At 36.9% G+C, this 20992-nt stretch overlaps 1 protein-coding gene across 2 annotated transcripts in view; it reads right to left on the bottom strand.

Annotated features, from left to right (window-relative positions):
• The window catches only part of LOC139142090 (serine/threonine-protein kinase BRSK2-like), an 82342-nt gene extending 61675 nt beyond the window's left edge, over window positions 1-20667 (bottom strand). For both annotated transcript variants that reach the window (XR_011554296.1, XM_070711906.1), the window contains exon 1: window positions 20456-20667. Coding sequence is in view for 1 of the 2 variants with exons in the window: in XM_070711906.1 (XP_070568007.1) it covers window positions 20456-20525 (70 nt within the window). In the remaining variant the exon portion in view is untranslated. The remainder of the gene's footprint in view (window positions 1-20455) is intronic.
• Window positions 20668-20992: the final 325 nt, after the last annotated feature.

A 20992-nucleotide genomic window follows, 5' to 3' on the forward strand; every position in this document is an offset into this window, starting at 1 on the left:
TGAATCCCTTCAAAAGGCAAAAAAGCCTAATACCTAAAGTCACAGGTCCAGAAACAAAGTCCGAAGACAAATAGACATTATGGAGAGGAACAGGAATGTAGTCATTACAATCTACCCCCTTAATAAGAACTTTAGAACCTGAAAATGACTTTTCAGAAAACGGCAGGATATCTGCCAACAAAAGAGACTGGGAAGCCCCGGTATCTCTTAAAATTTTGACAGGGGTAGCGGAAGAGAAATCACTAGAAAGTGATATAAAACCATCATGAATAAATGGTTCGAAAATACCCATAATGCTATCTTGAGAAGAATTGACCTTGACCTCATTAATTGGGGATAAGAGGGGTTTAACCTCAGAAAATGTGTTGCACACATTATTAGACTCTAATTGAGTTGATGAAGAAACAAAGCCGGTGGGCTTAGATCCACTTTGACCACTTTGACCTTCACGTTTTCTTTTCAATTTGAAACAATCTGACAATAATGGCCGTCTTTCTTACAATAATTACAAGAAAGTGTACCAAACTGTTTGTCAGAAGGAGATTGAGACTTGGGATCTGATGATGTGGGAGTGTTACTTGAACTCTGTGAACTGTTGTCATTTGATTTTCTACTCTCCTTTGAAAATTCTTGGATGAAAAGGACGACTTAAATTTACCTGCATTGTTTCTGTATGAAAAGGACTGGGATGGTTTGCTGAGAAATGAAGATTTGTGGGTCAATGAATAATCATCGGCCAAACGTGCAGCAACCTCTAATGTATCTGCCTTTGTTCATTGATAAACGTTTTGATGTCACTCCGGATGCACCTTTTGAATTCCTCAATCAAAACAAGTTGTCGTAATTTGTCATAATTCTGACTGACCTTTTCCGAAGAACACCAGCGATCAAACAGTTGTTCTTTTGTTCGAGCAAATTCAACATAAGTTTGATCTTTCGCCTTCTCACAATCCCTAAATTTCTGACGGTAAGCTTCAGGCACCAACTCATAGCCCTTGAGAATTAATTCCTTCACAGAATCATAATTTGAAGCCTGCTCTACTGACAACTGAATGTAAATTTCTCTGGCTTTACCACCAAAGCACTCTGTAAAAGCATAGACCAGGACTCCTTAGGCCAATTCAGACTCTGAGCAATTTTCTCAAAATGAAGGAAATATTTATCAACATCCTTTTCTTGGAAAGGGGGAACTAACCTGAAATGCTTAGTGATGTCAAACTTGTCTGAAGGGAAGAATTTTCCTGACTGTCCAAGCTCTAAACGTTTATTTCTACCTGCAATCGCTGTTCTTCTAATCGCAATTCTTTTTCTCTCTGTCTTTCTTCCATTTCTAATCTTTCCTGCCTTTCTTTTTCTTTCATTTGTAATTCCATTTTCTTAATTTCCAAATCTGCCTGTATTTCTAGTTTCTTAGTTCAAAAGTAGACTCGGGCTCATAATCTTTCAAGGTGGATTCCTCAAATTGGCCTAAATCAACTAAATGTTTTGCAATAATGTACTGTATTTCCCTCTTGCGCATGGATCTTTTGACTTCTACTTTAAGGAAATTGGCCAGTGCTATGAGGTCATCTTTTCTGAGGGAATCAAATGTGTCCTGATCAAGGTCATCCATTTCCTCTGGTTTAAATTCCGCCATGATTAAATTTCGCTGAGTTCACAGTATACAGTAGTTTTGAAAAGGCTGGCAAAATGTTGTCAAACGGCTCAAAATGTTCGTCTCCCGGACGAGCCCCCAATTTTGTTACGTGCAGAGAAAACGAACAAAAGGGTGAACTCAGCAAATAACGTTTAAACAGAATTTATTACAAAAATAAAACTAATTGCTAAGTCAGGGATAGAGTACAAGCTTTAAAAGTGTACAGACTACTTATCTCAGCTGGGACGGCAAAGCTCCAGTCTCAGAGTTGTAACAGTCATCGGATGAATGAACAGTCCTTTGGCTTGCAGACTTGAACTGCACAAAGTCCACAGTATAAATCCAGCGTTGACAGTGAAGGTCTTGAAAAGTCTTGAGAATGACTACTGCTGGAGTTTAGTAACACACAAGAGACACGATCCCAAAAGTCTGACTGGAAGCTGAGCACGTCCCTTTTATAAAGGCATATAAGAACAATCTAGAACTTTTATTGACATGCTAATTACTGTTCTAAAATTATCTCCCTTACACAACTAATCAACTTTCCAGAACATTCCAAACATGACTAATTGAATTCAAGGTTGTGAGGTCATTAAGGGCAGTGACCTTGAGAATGTTCTAGACTAATTGAACTCAGGTCATGATGAGTGTGGGGGAAATGACCTACATAACACCATCATTTCAGGAGCTGCCAATCATGTCTTTTTCCTGGTAAAAATTCTGGGTGAATCAGAATTTTGTGTGGTGGCTGGCCTCAATTCAAAGATTTTATGATGCATGTCCAAGATGCTAAGAAAACGGAAGTATTTTTCAGCCAGTGATAAAAAACAATAACTGTTGTATCAATAGTGCCAAACCAGCATTGTTAGGAATAAAAAAAAAGAAAAAAAGAAAAAAAGAAAAGAAAATTGCATCATCGCATCACTTTTGCTGAATGTCAAGTACCAGAAACAAATCTTCTTCTTTTTTGGCCTATACAGTGCTACAGCACAAACAATCTTGAAATAGTTTGAGAAGTGTGTATAGCATAAACTTGAATACCACCAACCCATGACCCCATGACTTTAGAAACTGATCAAAGACAAACAAAACATGTTCACTGATGCGGATGATAGTAACAACCACGACAACATGATTGATTGCACTGTTCACCTCATAAAATGCCAATCAAAGTTTAGTCAGCTGTGTCTTGTTCTATATTTGGCTCAACAACACCTTGCATGTCAATGTACCGTACTAGTATACACTTCTTACTTCCCTCTCTTGATCAATCTCCTGAACTCCCCCCCCTCCCCTTTGCCTTGCATCCTCTGTATTAAAACAGGATAAACTACAGTATTGGCACAGTACATGTACTGGTAGAGCTATATTGCCAGGCTACAAGTTCATTGGACAAAACAGTATGCCTTTGCATGACTCTACATGTATTTCTGATACATGTTTTCCAATGTTGGTATGTGATAGAATCTCTACATGGCATAATATCATTCACCGTTACTAGGCACCAGTACAGTGAAAATGTACTGTTGTAGTGATGCCAGCTGGCACAGTGTACAAAATCCAATAACTAAACATGATCAGCTTGTGCAGTATATATGCTCCAATAATTCCAATATCTTACCTACTCCACTCACAAAACACGTAAAAATTGTTTCACTGTATGATAGTATCACCACAGAATTTGATGAAGCTTGGTAATCTCTGCTCCTCAATGTCAGATGTGTGTTTCAATTCAATATCACACATATCACTACAATAACACATCATTTAGGCTGTCAAAATTATTTCAATAATATTTCCTTTTTAGTCAATCACCAAGGACAAAACATGTTGAGTATAAACTACTAAAACCAATCTGCTGGAAAAATAATATGATGCATACAGCTAACAAACTGAGCTGTGTTCTAGCCCTGGGCCACACATCATAACATGTCTGTATTACAGTACACATGAATGAACAATTTGACCACAAGCTTTATGCGGCATCCATTTACTCAATACAGATGCTCTATTTGGTCAATGACTGTAAATACATTTGAAAAACCAACAGTCACTTAGTGGTCCTGTGTCTGATAGAGTCTCATTTTTTAACTTCACTTTATCAAAGTAAACTCTTACCCTAACAGTCACCTCAGGGCAAAGTTGAAGTAGGGGGTTGATTGTGAGGGAAAAGTAAGCCATTACAGATAACGATGATGAGCTACAGCTTTCAAGTCTGTGCATACCGGTACAGTCACATCTTGATCGGAAATAGTGTACTTCTACAACATTTGCATGAAGGAGGACAAAACACAAGTATTTACAAAATTGGAACATTACAGTATAATGGTAAAACACAAAAAATAGACCCCTATGATCTGATCCATCCCAAATGTTATTTTTGTAGCAATTCTTGTCCTCAATGATCCTTCCATTAGCTTTCAGTAAAGTGAATGATTGTGCTCAGTGTAATATTCACGCTGTAACAGCTGTTCATTTGGCTCTAAATGTTCTATTAGGAAAACGTAGCACTTCATGAAATATAACAGCCCTCTCATAATGCCAACAGAACAAAAATTAATTCTCATTTTATGTATTTGGCAGACTTTGACGTAATAGCAAAGTGACAAAGTAGATATAATTTGATAAATGGAATTGTTAAGACAAATGGCTGCTACATATTTTTAATGTTGATTGTATCGTTAGTTTGTGGAAAGATATCGTTCTGTAAATACCACGGAATATTGGCATGTCTGAAACTATTGAACGGTGCAGCCATTTCCAGAATACCTAGATGATGAATGACACCAGCTGAGTGCTATAAATCAGAGTCACATCAGCTAACAGAATGGATAATTTCTATAATGACTCTCCAGTTATACTTTGTCATAGGATTGTTCATTTGAATTCAGCTGTTTAGATTGTGAATATATAGCGACACACACCACAGTACATGTACTGGTAGTGTGTGTACTTGGCTATCTGCATACATGTACATGCATGTACCTGTGGAATCATACAGTACCCCGGTACATGTGATTTCAGTAAGAAATGGTGCATGCTCTTCTTTGACCACAATTCAATTATTTAGCACAGATAAATGGGTCAAAACTGTGTCTTAATGCACACAATGGTTTCAGAAATGATAGAAATCCATACTAGTGAGTCATTTTTGTCATTCTATACATCAGTACCTGCACATCAGTACTGCCTGCATAAAGTACATTACTGTGTATTAGTGTTTGATTGTGTTGTCTGGTAGAACATGCCCTGCATGCCATAGACCCTTGTCTAGAATCTCAACCCTGTCTTTTGATCTTTTGGAGTATGGACATACGACAAATGACAGAGTCAAGATACCTTGACAACATAGACCCTAGCAATACGGTAGACAGTATACAATATGCTTGTGGTACAGACAGTGTACTAATGCCATTTATAAAAACCTCAGTGTTCACGTAACCTGACTAGAGTGACAGAAACCACAAGACATCCTGTGTTAGCCATGAATCATTACAAGCAGACTGTGAATGTGAATGACATGCTAAAGTAGTAGCCTATAACCACAGTGAATGCACTGTCTACAAAAGTCAATAGCACTGAGTAACAGCAATGGTATTTCACAAAACCACAATTCACTATCTGTCTTGCATATCAGTGTTTATCGCTTCATTCACACCCAGTAAAACAACACATACTGTCCAAAAGTACACGCTGAACTCCAGCCATCACTTCACACAGGTAGAGAAATACTCTCTGTAAATGCATGCAGCTCTACCAGTATATTGCAAAAAGATGTCTGCCTTACAAAATCACTGTGTAAAAAATTTGCATCTTAACTTTACCAGATACCTGTATGAATAAAATCAACAGAAAGTAGTACAACGAAACCATTATTTATGAATAACTTTATAATCTGGACACACATAATTGTGGATTTTCAAAGTCACAAGATGAATTAAGAATTCGACTTGTCTATTAAGGACATCTTTCTATTATGAACACACCTATGATTGCCATAGAAAGTCCTAATTACACAGGTTGCACTGTAAATTGGGGTAAGGCCACTGAAAGGAAATTCTTTGTCTGCCACTCTTGGATTTTTGAAAAACCTATCCGCCAGCCAGGGGGAAAAAACAAACACAGACATAAAACATAAATGTATTGACATAATATCAGTTTTAATTTGGTTTCTTTTAGAAAAATAATCTTATTTGCAATACTATGGTGTTAACATTGTATTTTTTTTCTTAATTTTCTCTAAAACCTACCAGCATGCGGACAGCAAACAAAGAATTTTATTTAACGTGCCTAAATTGAAAGAGTGAAAACATTGTATGGTCACTGATTTCATTCGCAGCATATTTAGTAATTTGTGAAAGTACACGGATGTCAAACAAACAAATGAACAAACAACCAAACAAAAAACATTGGCCACATCACAAAATCAAAATCTTCAAACCCTGCACACACTACTGCTACTTGCATTCTTGCAGACTTCCTAGCTTAATAAAGGTCACATAGACAGAAAATCTGATATCGCAGGGTTCTCAAAAACTTTTGAAGTAGGCGGAAAATTCAGAAAAGTAGGCGGTTAGCTTCTGTGTGCAACCAGGTTCCCTGGGCGGCGGGGGGGGGGGGGGGGGAGGAGGGGGGAGACAGTTCTGAGCAATTTCATGCATTCTTATACAGTGTATAAAAGGCTATTCCAACATACACACAGGAGGGAGGGTTTCAGGGAGGGGGTCCCCTCCCTGTGTTCAAGAAATTTTTAAAATTTGAAGACATTTTGGAGTAATTTCATGCATTATTGTATTGTATGAAAGACCATTTCAGCATGAGAGTGTTAAGGATTATATTTAAATTTGAAGACATTTCTGAGCAATTTCATGCATTCTTATACAGTGTATAAAAGGTTATTTCAACATACACAAAGGGGGAGAGTTTCAGGGAGGGGGTCCCCTCCCTGTGTGCAGGAAATTTTTAAAATTTGAAGACATTTTGGAGTAATTTCATGCATTATTGATTGTATGAAAGTACCATTTCAGCATTAGAGTGTTAAGGATTATATTTAAATTTGAAGACATTTCTGAGCAATTTCATGCATTCTTATACAGTGTATAAAAGGTTATTTCAACACACACAAAGGGGGAGGGTTTCAGGGACGGGGTAGGCAAGAACTTTTTAAATTTTGAAGACATTTTGGAGTAATTTTATGCATTCTTGTACAGTATTAAAGACCATTTCAGTATACAGAATAATCATTATCATTGCCAATTACAACATGTTTTCAAGGGATAAAGTTTAAAAGAAAAGTCAGAAAAATTAATTTGATATCACTCAGGCCTATCAACTGCATTCAGTTGACAAGGATAATAGCAAAATTTCACCAGACTGTTGTGTAGAATTATGTTTAGCTCATGACTTGAACAAACATTTTGAAATAAATCATAGAATGGGGCCTAGGGTTTTCACAATCCAGATAATGATCCGCTAGAATCCTGACCAGCCTGGCTGTACAAAGTGTTTTACTGATTTAAATAAACTTGATTGGCGATACAATAAAATCAAAGAGTTTATTCAATTCAATGAATTATAGGAACACAATTTTCAGTGAATTTAATTCACTGTACTAATTTCACAATAAAACGAATCCGCGAGCTGATTATTGATTTTTTGCTGATGTTGAATATAATTGAAAAAGAGAGCTAAATTTCAGTGTTCATGTTTGATAAAACCTCAAACTAACGACACTGAACGCCAGCCTGTACTACGCCGTGTGTACACACAAAGCGATATCGGTCGACCTGAAATTTGACACTGTGATCGACGTAGCGTTTCAATAGTACGAAAAGTGAGACCAAGTAATTTTTTGTTTGTTTAGATTTGATCTAAACCTCCCAAAACCAACAGACAAAGTCAGAAAATCAAAGTTTTCAAGCGTCGACTTTCTCTTCCGCGATGCACGCAACCACGGCCCCTCCACAAAACGCGATGTCGATCGACTGAGTTGAATATTGACATCGTGATCGACCATGGATAGATTGACGTGGCGTTTCGGAATTATGAAAACTGAGACTCAGTAACTTGTGGTCGCTTTAGATTTGATCAAAAACCTACCAAACCCATCAGACTAGGCCCTACTCTTACGCAGAAAACCAAAGCTCTCAAGCGTCGACTTTCTCTTCCGCGTTTGAGCGAAACAAAAGTCGGCTTCATTCGGAAATGGTCGGCTATTCGCGGGCATAACGTAATTGTATGTTAGTCCAATTTTCGGCTATACCCGATGTGAACGTCGGAATAATTCGGGCTGTGATCGGGCGAGCCAGGTTGAACTCGAGAGCGATTCCCAGTGTATACTATAGTACACCACGTTCGCTAATCGCGGTACTACAGTGATAGCAACATGTTCACCGCGTAAATTGCTAGACTACATATAGCCACATCGGCACTTCAGAAATATTATCTGCGGCTTGCAAGACCACCAAAAAAATCTAATTATTGTTATCAAAACCAGAATTTCCGGGCCAGAGAGCGAAACAGTGCTGAAAAGTAGCCGGCCCAAATACGAAAGTAGCCGGTCAATTTGGCCGGCATCCGGCTAAAAATGAACACGCTGTATCGGTGTATGAGATCAAATTAACAACAGATTATAACACCCAGTCTATCAGATCATATCAGCTTGGTTTTTCACATCAAAAGATACACAAACACAGCATTATAGTCAGTCAGTGCCTGTACATGCATCATTGCGTTAGACTATGCTTGCAGACTTTTGTACACCATCCACTACCAGTATATACATTTTAAATAAACTTTTTTCCTTAAAGACAACTGCTGAAGATGGAAGATAAGACAGTTTGAGCTATTGTTACTGTTTTTTCAGAGCTCGAAATTAGCGGTAGTCCCCACATCCACAGACTACCAACTTTTATCTGGGGCCGCCAAAATCCATGAAATGGTAGCCCACAGGGACTACCAAAGTCCAGGACATGAAATTTAGTCAGTACTTGGCGTACTATGTCCGGTGTGTCACTTTTGGATGAGCAGTCAAACCCAGCTGGACACAGAAGGGCCAGACTATGACTTTGTTATGCAAATTACAAAGATGACAGGCCATGTGATGGAACTTTGCAACAAAGTTTCAATATCTCAACTGTTGTACTTGAATGACAGGCACAGGAAGTGATGGCCAATGAAAATGCATTTTTATTACATTTTGATCATAATGTAACAGTCACAATTACACGGAAATTATGCCTCCTCCCTACAGAAAGCCCATGGTGTATTTGTCTCATGTATGTGCTGAGAAGGTCATGTTCATTGTCATGACAACTATCAAAATTTGCATACAACTCTGAGAATGAAATGAGTTGTCAATGGGTCACCAAACTTTTGAGTATCACTGTTGTCCGTTATACCGGTACCTGTTTCCTTTGGCTATTAGGTGTGAAAATATTCACATCAATTGCCAATTACTTGAAAATTCACTTCATGGGCAGAGTCTTGCAAAATAGCTTTTTCTTGTCTGGTTAGTGAAAAAAATATCCCTAAACTAAAATATGCATGAGCTACCAGCCATTGTCACTGGGCAACCTTCTTCAGAAAATGGTAGCCCAAGTGGACTTCATGTACCAGGGTAAAAAGTTAAACTTTGAGTCCTGTTATTCCACTGTTACATGTTACATGGTACATGTACTGTATGTTGATAGGAGCTACACACACAACTCACATTCAAGGTACCAGTGGTATACCATTACATGCTAAGGAACAACATCAGAATAAAAAGGTTTATAACACTTCACTGCAAGTGTACCGTATAATTGCTAGCCTTGATGGGAAGGACAAATTCTTTGAGTTCAAGTACAATAATCCTTGGTCTGTATTGTTTACAATATTGAGTCTCATGATTAAGTAACAATGTCAAATAAACTACATTATGGTGACAATGACATGCAGACTTTACTATTGTCAAAATTTGAAAACCCTTTCTTTGTGAGCTGGGCACTAACTTACCGGTACATTTGCAAGCCTTGTGATTTACCAATGTTCTAAAGAGACACTTGATTTTAAGTGAGACTGTTTTGTGATTCCAAGGATAGGATATTTTTTAAGCTGCAGCAAAAATATGCATCTCACAACAGATAATTGTCAACTTTTGCTCAAGTTTTCCCTAACTTCAAACCATTATCTTTCATAACCATGAAGAAAACTTAGGTCATCATGTTAAGTGTGGAATCATTAAAAAAAGATTGCTATAAAGGTTGCTATATATCCTTTGTAAAGTCTATGGAGAGAATAAGTTTTGATTTTCACAAACAAAAATATGTCAATGACAACATTGTTCACTTGATGGCTTCTGAGATGATTCAAGATAATCAGTAGAAAAGCATATTGTAAAACTTGGAGTGTCTGATTGATGAGTAGCTGTGTCTGAGGTAAATTCTACCCATAATTCATCTCACCAACATCTCTTCATACCGTCCCAGCAAAGCAGTATGTCTTTTCAGAAAATGATCACGTTGACATGACAACAAGACAATTCAAATTGTAGGAACACACAGTGATAAAGGACTGTAAACTGACAACTGGGACCAGCACGTGGGGTCTGTATTGAGAAATCCCACGGAATGAAAGGAACAGACACAGCCAGAATTTTTCTATGAATGACGTCAGTCAGCTACAAGCTAATTACCTGGTCAAACTCTTGAGATAATTGATTGACAGATGGAGTCCAAAGCCTGGACATCCTGACAGAGATGATAGAACAAAACAAAATCCTTGACAGTTTGTACCATTAGCCAAATCATGAACACACTGTCACTGTGACAAAAAAGCTTCACTTTAGGAGGCAAAGCTGGTTAACAAAGCTGTGGCAGTCCGTTGATGGAACTGAATGACGTCAGTAAACGGACAGAGTTCAGACTGTATCTGCAATGACATTGATTGATACGGATGGAGAATTCTCTGAATGGTAAGACTCAGACAACAATCAAGATATGCAATATGCTATATGCTACATCTGGGTATAGAGACACAATGTGTACAGCCCAGTTTGATACTGAGGGACTCTCAAGATACATTAAATCATTGTACAATACAGTAGTATACTGGTATATTGGTGATATATTAAAAAGATTTATAGCCATAATTTTGTTCAATATTTTCATGAATTTTTTTCAAAAAGACTAAATTAATATATATCTTTTTACTTTTCTTAACAGATACAAGTATATTGAAATGCAATGTGTGATCCATGCCAAGATGAAAGTGTAAAATATGCTGTGTTGGCAGTTTCTGTTTACATGGGATAAAGCAATTATAATAGTGATTTTTACATCATAAAATAATAAAAATCATGACTGAAGACGTTGGGTTGTAACACTAGCCTACCAGTGTACCGGTATATAGAGTACAATCTAAGGTACAGGACTATTTCTCATTAATATATTTTGTAAGAATGAATACGGATACCTCAAGTAGCACACAGGCACAGCAAATTTATTGACCTTAGCACAAACAAATTGACATTCATGGACTTTGTACTGTACTTCTGGACTCAATGTGGCTTGTTCTACGAGATACAGTCATCAGAAAAAATAAAGTCTTCAAAGTTTTATTTTTGTTTTATCATAAAAACATTTACTTGACACAGTCATTGGTATCTGTATATTTATTTGACAAACTAATAATATTATTAATGTTCTAGAAATCTGAGCATTTATAGCCTGCCTACATAGGAATATTGCATATTATTTTAGTGTTATCAATTGTTTTGAAATTAAATACATTGTTGTCCCCTACACTCAGAATAAAATTTAAAAAGTCTATGTTATCTAAATATTACAAATGCAAGAATGCAATTTGTATTTGATAAACTGCCTGCACAGGGAATTTAAGCCTGCTGAAATCGTCATTATATACGAGATAATTTCTTCTTTTCATAGAACTTTAATACGACGGGAGAGTTCAGGCATAACCAGGACACACTACAAAACCTTGAAATCTACTGAATAAAATGTAGTTCTGAAGCAATAGGTAAAATGAGAAGAACAAAATGCCTTGTGTGTATACACCGTAGAGTAGAATTATTGTGATACTATATACACCGTAGAGTAGAATTATTGTGTGTATACACCGTAGAGTAGAATTATTGTGTGTATACACCGTAGAGTAGAATTATTGTGTGTATACACCGTAGAGTAGAATTATTGTGTGTATACACTGTAGAGTAGAATTATTGTGTGTATACACCATAGAGTAGAATTATTGTGATACTATCAGCAAGTTCCATAATTCATTCCAACAAAATGGCAATTTTTACTATTTCATAGTTCATGTAACAATTCTATCTAACTGTATACAGTTCAAGAATTCACATTTCCGAAGGTCACAAGGGTCAACTAGGAAACTTTCACCCATGTAACTACAATAAATGTACTGGTACATGTATGTGTGAAGCCATTCTTCTTGTGTTTCCTCAAATTTGTTTATACATTGCAATGTTTATTTATTTATTTATTTATTTATTTATTTATTTATTTATTTATTATTTGCTATTTACTTGTTTGTAGACACACCTTTACACAACGCTTGATCTTTAGTGCACGTAGTACACTAGGATACCCATGCTAAACAGTGTTCTCCACACTGGGAACAACATAGGGATTGTTAATTTAAATGATTGAAAATTTGAATATTTTTTGGTCGTAAAATGTAATGTTTTGTGTAATTATTAACATTTGCATTGATCACTCCAAAAACAGAGCAGTGGCCCACCCTTCAAATCCACTCCCCCTCCCTGGTAGATAAAACCTGAACCTATCTATGGGTATGGGACCGGGATTGTGTGATGCTCAGGACAAAAAAATTTGTGCTGTTCCAAAAACATGGTTTTTTAAAAATTGGGTAGGTAGGTAGGTAGAATCTCTTTTACAAAATATTTTATTTTTAAATATGCATTTTTTCAGGTGTTCAAACCCTGCAGCTGTTAACAGTTCCATCATATTCCCCCTGATATTGTTTATAACGTATGTGCAGCGATGAATGACATCATAGGTTTCGTGTTAGTTCTTGTGTGAGTCTCTCTTTATTCCTCGCATGTATAATTTTAAAGTTCTTTCTTTCTTTTTTTTTCACTTCCATATTTACATAGCTCTAAAACAGTCTAGAGTCAGCGGGTAAAAAAAATAGGGTAGGTCGGGTTATTGGAACAGCAGTCTTTTTGGGGGCCTCATATGATATTATGACTATACATGTACTTGATGCTGGCTCATAAATCCAAAATGATGACTTGTGTATCTAGACCCAACATGTATATCACATTATGACTTCACCATGTAAACAAATCCAGGGCCAATATCATAGTATAGAACTTTACAATTTTATACCAAGTCATTGGTTTTTTAACCCTTTGGGAGCCAAAGTCAATTTTTGTTGCGTTAACAGACTATACCTCAGTCAAATTTTTTCAGATTTTTGCCAAAATTTTGACAAAGAACTGTAGCCAAGGAAATATGATTTCCATTCGATCAAAAATTATCAAAAAAATTACAGAAAAATTCGTAAAATTTGGTAAAATGTTGCACTAAAATTTTGATGGGAAAAATTGTAGTACTCAATGGGTTAACTCTTTTGGGGTGTCTGTGATGCATGACAGAGGTAGAAACAGTTTATGTTTGTGTTTACACACTACATTGAATAAATTATTCAGAAGATACGATAGTTTGAGTCAAACATAGCAACCTCAGCCCCTTCATCATTATGTATGTTATGATAATATAACAATTGTGATGCAAACAAAAATATACCAAAATGTCAAAAGACATCATCTTTCTGCTGAAAAGTTGTTGAACTGTGGTGATATATCAAAGACAGATTGCTTCAAAAAACTGAAAAAAGGTCTACATAGTAATATTAATGGTTGTGTATATCACACATACTGAGTTCTTTTGTATCAGATTCCAGAAAGCTAATATCAGATCATGTTTTATAGTAATATCATTTTATCATCAATGTTTATATGGAATTCCATCACGGCCATGCTTTCAGCACACTTTCAATGTATCTCAATAAATGTAGGTCATATCATGGTTTTTGCTAAAGCAAGGAAAAATGTCATCATGATTCAATACTGAAACACTAAATCAATGCTTAATCACAGTATAGTACATGTATGTGGAATTTCCCCATCTGATATCATCTGGTCTGGTGTCTTGATCTGTAAGTATTGCAGTTTTTTCTCATAATGATATGTAAAATATAGTATTCACTGAACTATTGCTAGATACCCTCAATGAGTAATGTATTGCCCTTGAAGTTTAGTTTACACTTTTACTGCCAATGACTACTTATATTATAAGTTGTCAATGCTGCTATATCCCACAGATCTGAAAAATCATAAATATGAATTTGTAAAGAGAGGCTTTCAGAAAACCATAAACACATCAACACTTTGACTGTAGGCAAAGTCTGGTATGATTTATCAGAGCTAAATACACTGTGTCACTGCCAACATCAATGCAGGCCAAGTGTTTGTCAACATGGCTGTATTGATATAGCGGTACTTGTATGGGATGAATATGATGGGGTGAGTTAGTTTAGCAAGGATAAAGCTATGACCAGGAATTTATAACGGCAGAAAAAAACTGTGACAATATTATTGAATCAAGATCCCTCACAATATCTGTCACTCAGTATCAATGGAGGCCTTCATGGATATGAAAAACTTTGAGCCCATAACAGCTATCATTGTGTAAACATCAAACCCACTGTCTAAATATCTAATAAATAGATAATGGCAGATGAATCAAATGTTTGGTGAAGAAATCAAACATTGCTATGTAGTTACAAGACATGGATTACCCACAATGCAAATGGTACCTCATCAAAATCAGAATAAAAACATCCCTGTACACAGTAATTGAATTTAAAATGCAGCACTGTGGTTTTTTTAATCCACTGACTACAAACTTCACTGTTCTCGCTGTAATAATCAGAGAGACAGGAACCTTCCTGTGTGAGAACTGGCGTAATTGGCAAACACATTTCAAGCCTGGAGCATTCATTAATAACGCATATTATGGTTTAATGAAGCCAAGGCTGTGCGTGAAGTAGTGCAGAAATACACCACTAAGAGTGGTTTGCTTTCTCAAAGCTGCTACTACGGCCAGCCTAGCTCTGAGTGGTTGCTGCTGCTAGTGCCAAACTCTCTGGGTGGTTGCTTTCCCCAAGCTGCTACTAGTGCCAACCTCTCTGAGTGGTTGCTTTCCCCAAAATTACCAGCAAATCTTATCGTGCAACCAAAGTACCCGTTTATGTGTGTTGAATGAAATCAATGGTAACACTATACAGATACAGTACAGAATACTTGCATGTACACACAGATAGCACAATTCTGGAGATACAGAAACTCACATAGTGTATGCCCATCATCATCCTGTATCTTGTATTCTGCTTTGTCAACAAGTAAGATTTTAGAGATGTGGTTTCAGAAAACAGTGTATGTGAGGGTATTTTCCTACCTGCACACACCCTTTTATTACCATGGTTTGACCCACATCCATTGTCATCAATTGTGATTGTGGATCTGTTTACAGGGAATGGGGGGTGTGAACAGGTTGTCCCTATCTGCTGCCTGGGATACAGCTCTATCAACCCTTACTGCAAATTGACAGTGCCCTGAACTCTGGCCGTAAAAAGGTTAATGAAATATCCTTCAACAGAAAACATCTCTTCAAGGAGTCAGTAGAAGGATAAACAGCCATTATTTGCAACGAGGAATCAGAGATTGATTGTGTAGTCCTATTTTGATTGTCATTGACAATTCTGTGTTGGTAATTACATCATTATGATTATCAAGGGCTTTTCTCCATTTGACCTTGTACCACAATTATTATCAAGAAAATTTGCACTCTTCAGGGTACAACTGTAGTTCAAAGTTATAACTTCTGGTCCAAACGTTTTAATTTGACAGACCATGTAATTCAACAAATTAAAAAATGAAGCGTCAATGACACTGTAGCTCCCATCCTGGACTATTTAGTGTTTGTTCTCTGGTCAGATATTTGAACATGTGTGAAAGGGATAAAGTGCATGAAGTGAAAATACTTAAATGAAATGTACTGGAGACAGTGAAATATGTTTAATGTAATTATTCAGAATATAAAATTAAAAAAATACAGAATTAGATATATCGAATACTGTGATACAACCATTAACTCAACAAGTCATTTACAATGACATAGTCCCCACTTGTAATAGGAGTATTAGTCTTGATGGGGCAGGAAAATGTGGTCATTAAGAAGTATCACTGGAGTGTATATGTTGAGATCTATGGGCACATAGGTCTATGTCGTTGTTCCCAATTTGAAACACATGAGGCATGTCTAAGTTATGGTTCTAAATCGGGAAAAAAGATCAGACTCTAGCAGTATTGGCCAGCCAAGAAATACATATGCGCATTATAAATGAGGTACAAGATGTGACATCTTAAGGTCTAATATCCTATCAAAATTGGAGGGTATAGAACTTGTGGTTACTGAAATATGCATATATATGTATAATCAAGGTCAAAGGTCATCGAGGTCACATGACATTTTGAAAAAAAAAATTATATTGCTAATTAATCCCTATATGCCAAAAAATCAGATCTCTAGCTCTATTCGCTTGCCCAGAATTAGATGTGTACATAATTAATGAGGTAAAGCGTGTGTTGTCATAAGGTCTCCCATCCTACTAAATACAAAGGACATAGCACTTGTGGTTACTTATTTATTGACATAAACATACATTTTAGGTAAAAGGTCATCGAGGTCACATGACATTTGGTCAAAAAATTTCTCTCCTATAGTTATCCCTATATACCAAAAATCAGACATCCAGCTCTATTGGCTCGCTCAGAATGAGATATGTGCATAATTATTGAGGTACAGTATGTGGCCTCATAAGCTGTCCCATCATACCATACATGAAGGCTGTAGCACTTGTGGTTACTGAGTTATGGACAAATATGTATATTTGAGGTCAAAGGTCACCGAGGTCACGTGACATTTTGTCAAAAAAAATTGTATTGCTAAGTTATCCCTATATACCAAAAATCAGACCTCTAGCTCTATTGGCTCGCTCAAAATTAGATATGCGCATAAGTAATGAAGTACAATATGTGGCGTCATAAGGTGTCCCATCATACCATACATGAAGGCTGTAGCACTTGTGGTTACTGAGTTATGGACAAATATGTATATTTGAGGTCAAAGGTCACCGAGGTCACGTGACATTTTGTCAAAAAAATTGTTTTGCTAAGTTATCCCTATATACCAAAAATCAGACCTCTAGCTCTATTGGCTCGCTCAAAATTAGATATGCGCATAATTAATGAGGTACAATATGTGGCGTCATAAGGTGTCCCATCATACCATACATGAAGGCTGTAGCACTTGTGGTTACTGAGTTATGGACAAATATGTATATTTGAGGTCAAAGGTCACCGAGGTCACGTGACATTTTGTCAAAAAAATTGTTTTGCTAAGTTATCCCTATATACCAAAAATCAGACCTCTAGCTCTATTGGCTCGCTCAAAATTAGATATGCGCATAATTAATGAGGTACAATATGTAGCGTCATAAGGTGTCCCATCATACCATACATGAAGGCTGTAGCACTTGTGGTTACTGAGTTATGGACAAATATGTATATTTGAGGTCAAAGGTCACCGAGGTCACGTGACATTTTGTCAAAAAAATTGTATTGCTAAGTTATCTCTATATACCAAAAATCAGACCTCTAGCTCTATTGGCTCGCTCAAAATTAGATATGTGCATAATTAATGAGGTACAATATGTGGCGTCATAAGGTGTCCCATCATAACCATATATGAAGGGTGGTAGCACTTGTGGTTACTGAGTCATGGACAAATATGTATATTTGAGATCAAAGGTCATCAAGGTCACATGACATTTTGTCAAAATATCCGAGATATCTGCGTGAACGGATGGACTCACGGATGGACGAACAGACGGACGTGACCCAATCTATAAGCTCACTGGACTTCATCCGTGGGGACTAAAAATTGTGTCACTGCATCCTTTTTGCAATATGAATACGATGAGAAACTAAATTTTTATTTTTTGTGGCCTTATACATGGGAGTCTATGGAGATCTGCCTTATACATGGGAGTCTATGGACGTGTAAACTAAAAATATGCAAATTTCACCACGATTTGCCCCAATTTGGGAAGGTCAATCCTATGCACTTCCATACCAAGTTTCAAATCAATCGGACTTGTGGTTTCAGAGCAGGAGATTTTTTGACCAAAAATGGGAGAAAATTACAAAAAAATTCATGAAAAATAGCAAGTCCAAGATACTGACCCAAGATGCGCACAATCATTTCATGTCAGCCCAAAGTACTTACATGCTAATTTTTCATGTAATCTGCTCAGTGGTTATTGAGTTTTTTCAATTTTGACTGTTTTTACATTTTTTCACTTAATTTGCATATTTTTGGCAATGACAACTTCATTTGAACAAAATCTCATCTACAGCCCATCATCCATGTACACACCAAATATCAAGATGAAATGTACAGCGGTTTTGGAGTTTTTGATGTTGACGGACAGACATACAGACATACAGACATACAGACATACAGACATACAGACATACATACATACAGACATTTCCCTAGCCTATAAGAATAGCTTCCATTGCCATATATACATATGGCTATGGGAGCTAAAAATGAAGATTCATTATCGACATTATTGTAGTTCAGAAAACTTGACATACATTAATAGCCTTGAAAAGTCATTGATGTCCAATACTACAGTTTTATTATTCTCATCGGCTATTCCAGTGTGACCTTTGTAACCAGTGTTACCTGAGCTAAAATTGACCAACCACTGTCCAGTTTGACCATTGAATCCAGTGTATAGTACCCTCACAGCTAAAACTGACCTACCACCATCTAAACAAAGTTCCTTTTTACACAATAAATTTTGCATATTACATGTACTGGTACAACTTTAATGATGAAAGAAAGAAATTTCTAGAAATAATTGCCTAAGTGATGCAAAAATCTCACAAACATGGAAGACCAGAGTGTGCATTGATTATTTCAGCTACCATTGTTTCCTTGGCAACCTTAACCTAAAAAATCTATCTAACATGTTTCAGGGTCAAAGGTCAAACTAAGGTTATAATTTTACCTCTCAAACCCACTCATTTTCCAGGACAACTGTAGGCAGCATAAAATTTTCGTAAAATTTAATATATGATTCTAGCATTCAACTCAGAAATATCACTATCAGGACCAAGTGTATGCTATATGAATATATAACATCACACTTACTCCTGAGTCCAAGCTGAGATGATATTGTTGATACAAAATAATTGTCAGAATATCCTCGCTGTAGTAATGATATCAAAAACTAAAGTCTGAATGGCTCCATTCTGGTTACTATGGAAACAAGGTCATGAAATATTCCTCAGTGGAGAACGTGGTCAATACTACGGAAATGCCCATTTAATAATCACCCATATTTATCATGCCATTTGGAAGTGATTGAGTCTGGATAATGAATGTGCTGAAAAAATCAATGAAAAAATGAGACGAAATGAGTCTCCCAGGCAGTAAGGCCATAATGTGAGGATGGATTTGAAGACAAATTTCTCAGTTTGACATCTATTTAATGCGAATTTCAGGAAATAAATGTCAGCTATGGTTTGTGAGTTGAAACATCAACCATAGTGAGTCATCCTACATTACAAAGGCAACTGTAGTAATGTAATTGTGTGTTTCATTGACATTAACACTGCTAGATCCGACTAAACTGCCACAAAATGGGGGAATCGTGAAGGTCCTAGATTTCTACAACCAAATTTATTCAGGCTTTATACAATCTAAACAGCCCCTTCATATCCTTTTTGTTGAAATTCTATCGTAGGGAAGTAATCTTTCTATTACTGAATACGGTCAGATTTACTTATATTATTTAATGGAAATATATGCAAATTATAAATAAAATTGCGTTATGTCCAGTTTGGGCCCTCACAGTCACTGACAGACGACATCGAAAGCGAGCGTTACGTATTCCAAGAAGGAAACTGTGCTATCCCAACATGGCCCCATCTCACAAATTTACTGCAATATCACAACCACTGAATTTCGGTGTGAGTCCACGTGGACACAAAAAATTGACAGAAACCTCCAATATTTCTTTAAAAATATAAAACCTAAAAGATGGAGCATTGAAAATTGCACACAAGAAGCCCTACAATCTCAGAAAGCACGTAGGTGAGGGGCCCCCATCTTCCGTCATGTCACATTCGCTGTGTCTCACTCAATTTGACGAGTTACGGCAAGTGCCGTAATTTACATCGGCTGAGCTGTGAGAATTATTGGATTTTGTCAAAAATGGACAAGCGCCCATCAGAAGCATGTTTTGCTCTGTACGTTGGTAACGCTTAAAACACAATAGAAAGGAAAACAGCCTTTTCTTTCATTCCCGCGTTTGAATGTGTGAAGGCAGAATGAATGAATGAACGGACTGCAAGATCTGTACGTTGTGTACAGCACTGGGCATTCTGTGAATACAAACGCTGGGAACTTGTCAACGCGTCTGTCGAAATGTTTGCCGTGTATTGTTATGTTAATCGCATGTTTACCGTGACAAACATATTTACACCGCCGTCAGGTCATCACCATGATGCCATGTGTACTGTACATGTTCGTATTCGTCTCAAAGTACGTGTTTTATCAGCGCCACAACCGTTCCCACCCCTGAACTGTACACAGATCACGCAGTGCACGGTCAATGGAGAGCAAACGATAGACCTACCTGTTTGGCCCTTCCCGAGTGTTTTCTCCAATTTGTAAGGGCCAACATACTGTGCCTCGATGTTGGACATTTCTCATGGATCCGAATTTTCGTTATCCTTGAAAGAAAATAAAATAGGTCGCCTAATATATTCGCTGTGCAGGGAGATTGTGTGACTCTCACCGGAGAATGAATTTCAGTTCAGCCGCCATTACATCTAAATACAACATCCGGGCACATTGAGGAAACACCTATTGGATTATTCATGAGGGCATGACAAGATAAAGTTCCTGTTACCTGATTTACGGAAATTGTTTATCAAGATCCTGGTCTGTTCAACGAAATGCGATAATAAAATCGCAAAATTAGTCACTATTTGCACGTCAATCAATATTTCCATATCATCAGATGCAAGAGAAGCTACGCCTTTTCATTGTGTAAATGACGCAGGTAGGTATAGTAGAAAAAAAATATTATGGCCGTCCAACACAGAATAAAATTTTGTGTGCCATTAGTCATCACTTGGATGTGCCCTCGTACACCAACTTTGAATGATAC

The sequence above is a fragment of the Ptychodera flava genome, chromosome 1 (assembly GCF_041260155.1).
Source record: "Ptychodera flava strain L36383 chromosome 1, AS_Pfla_20210202, whole genome shotgun sequence".
In the NCBI taxonomy this organism is placed as follows: Eukaryota; Metazoa; Hemichordata; class Enteropneusta; family Ptychoderidae; genus Ptychodera; species Ptychodera flava.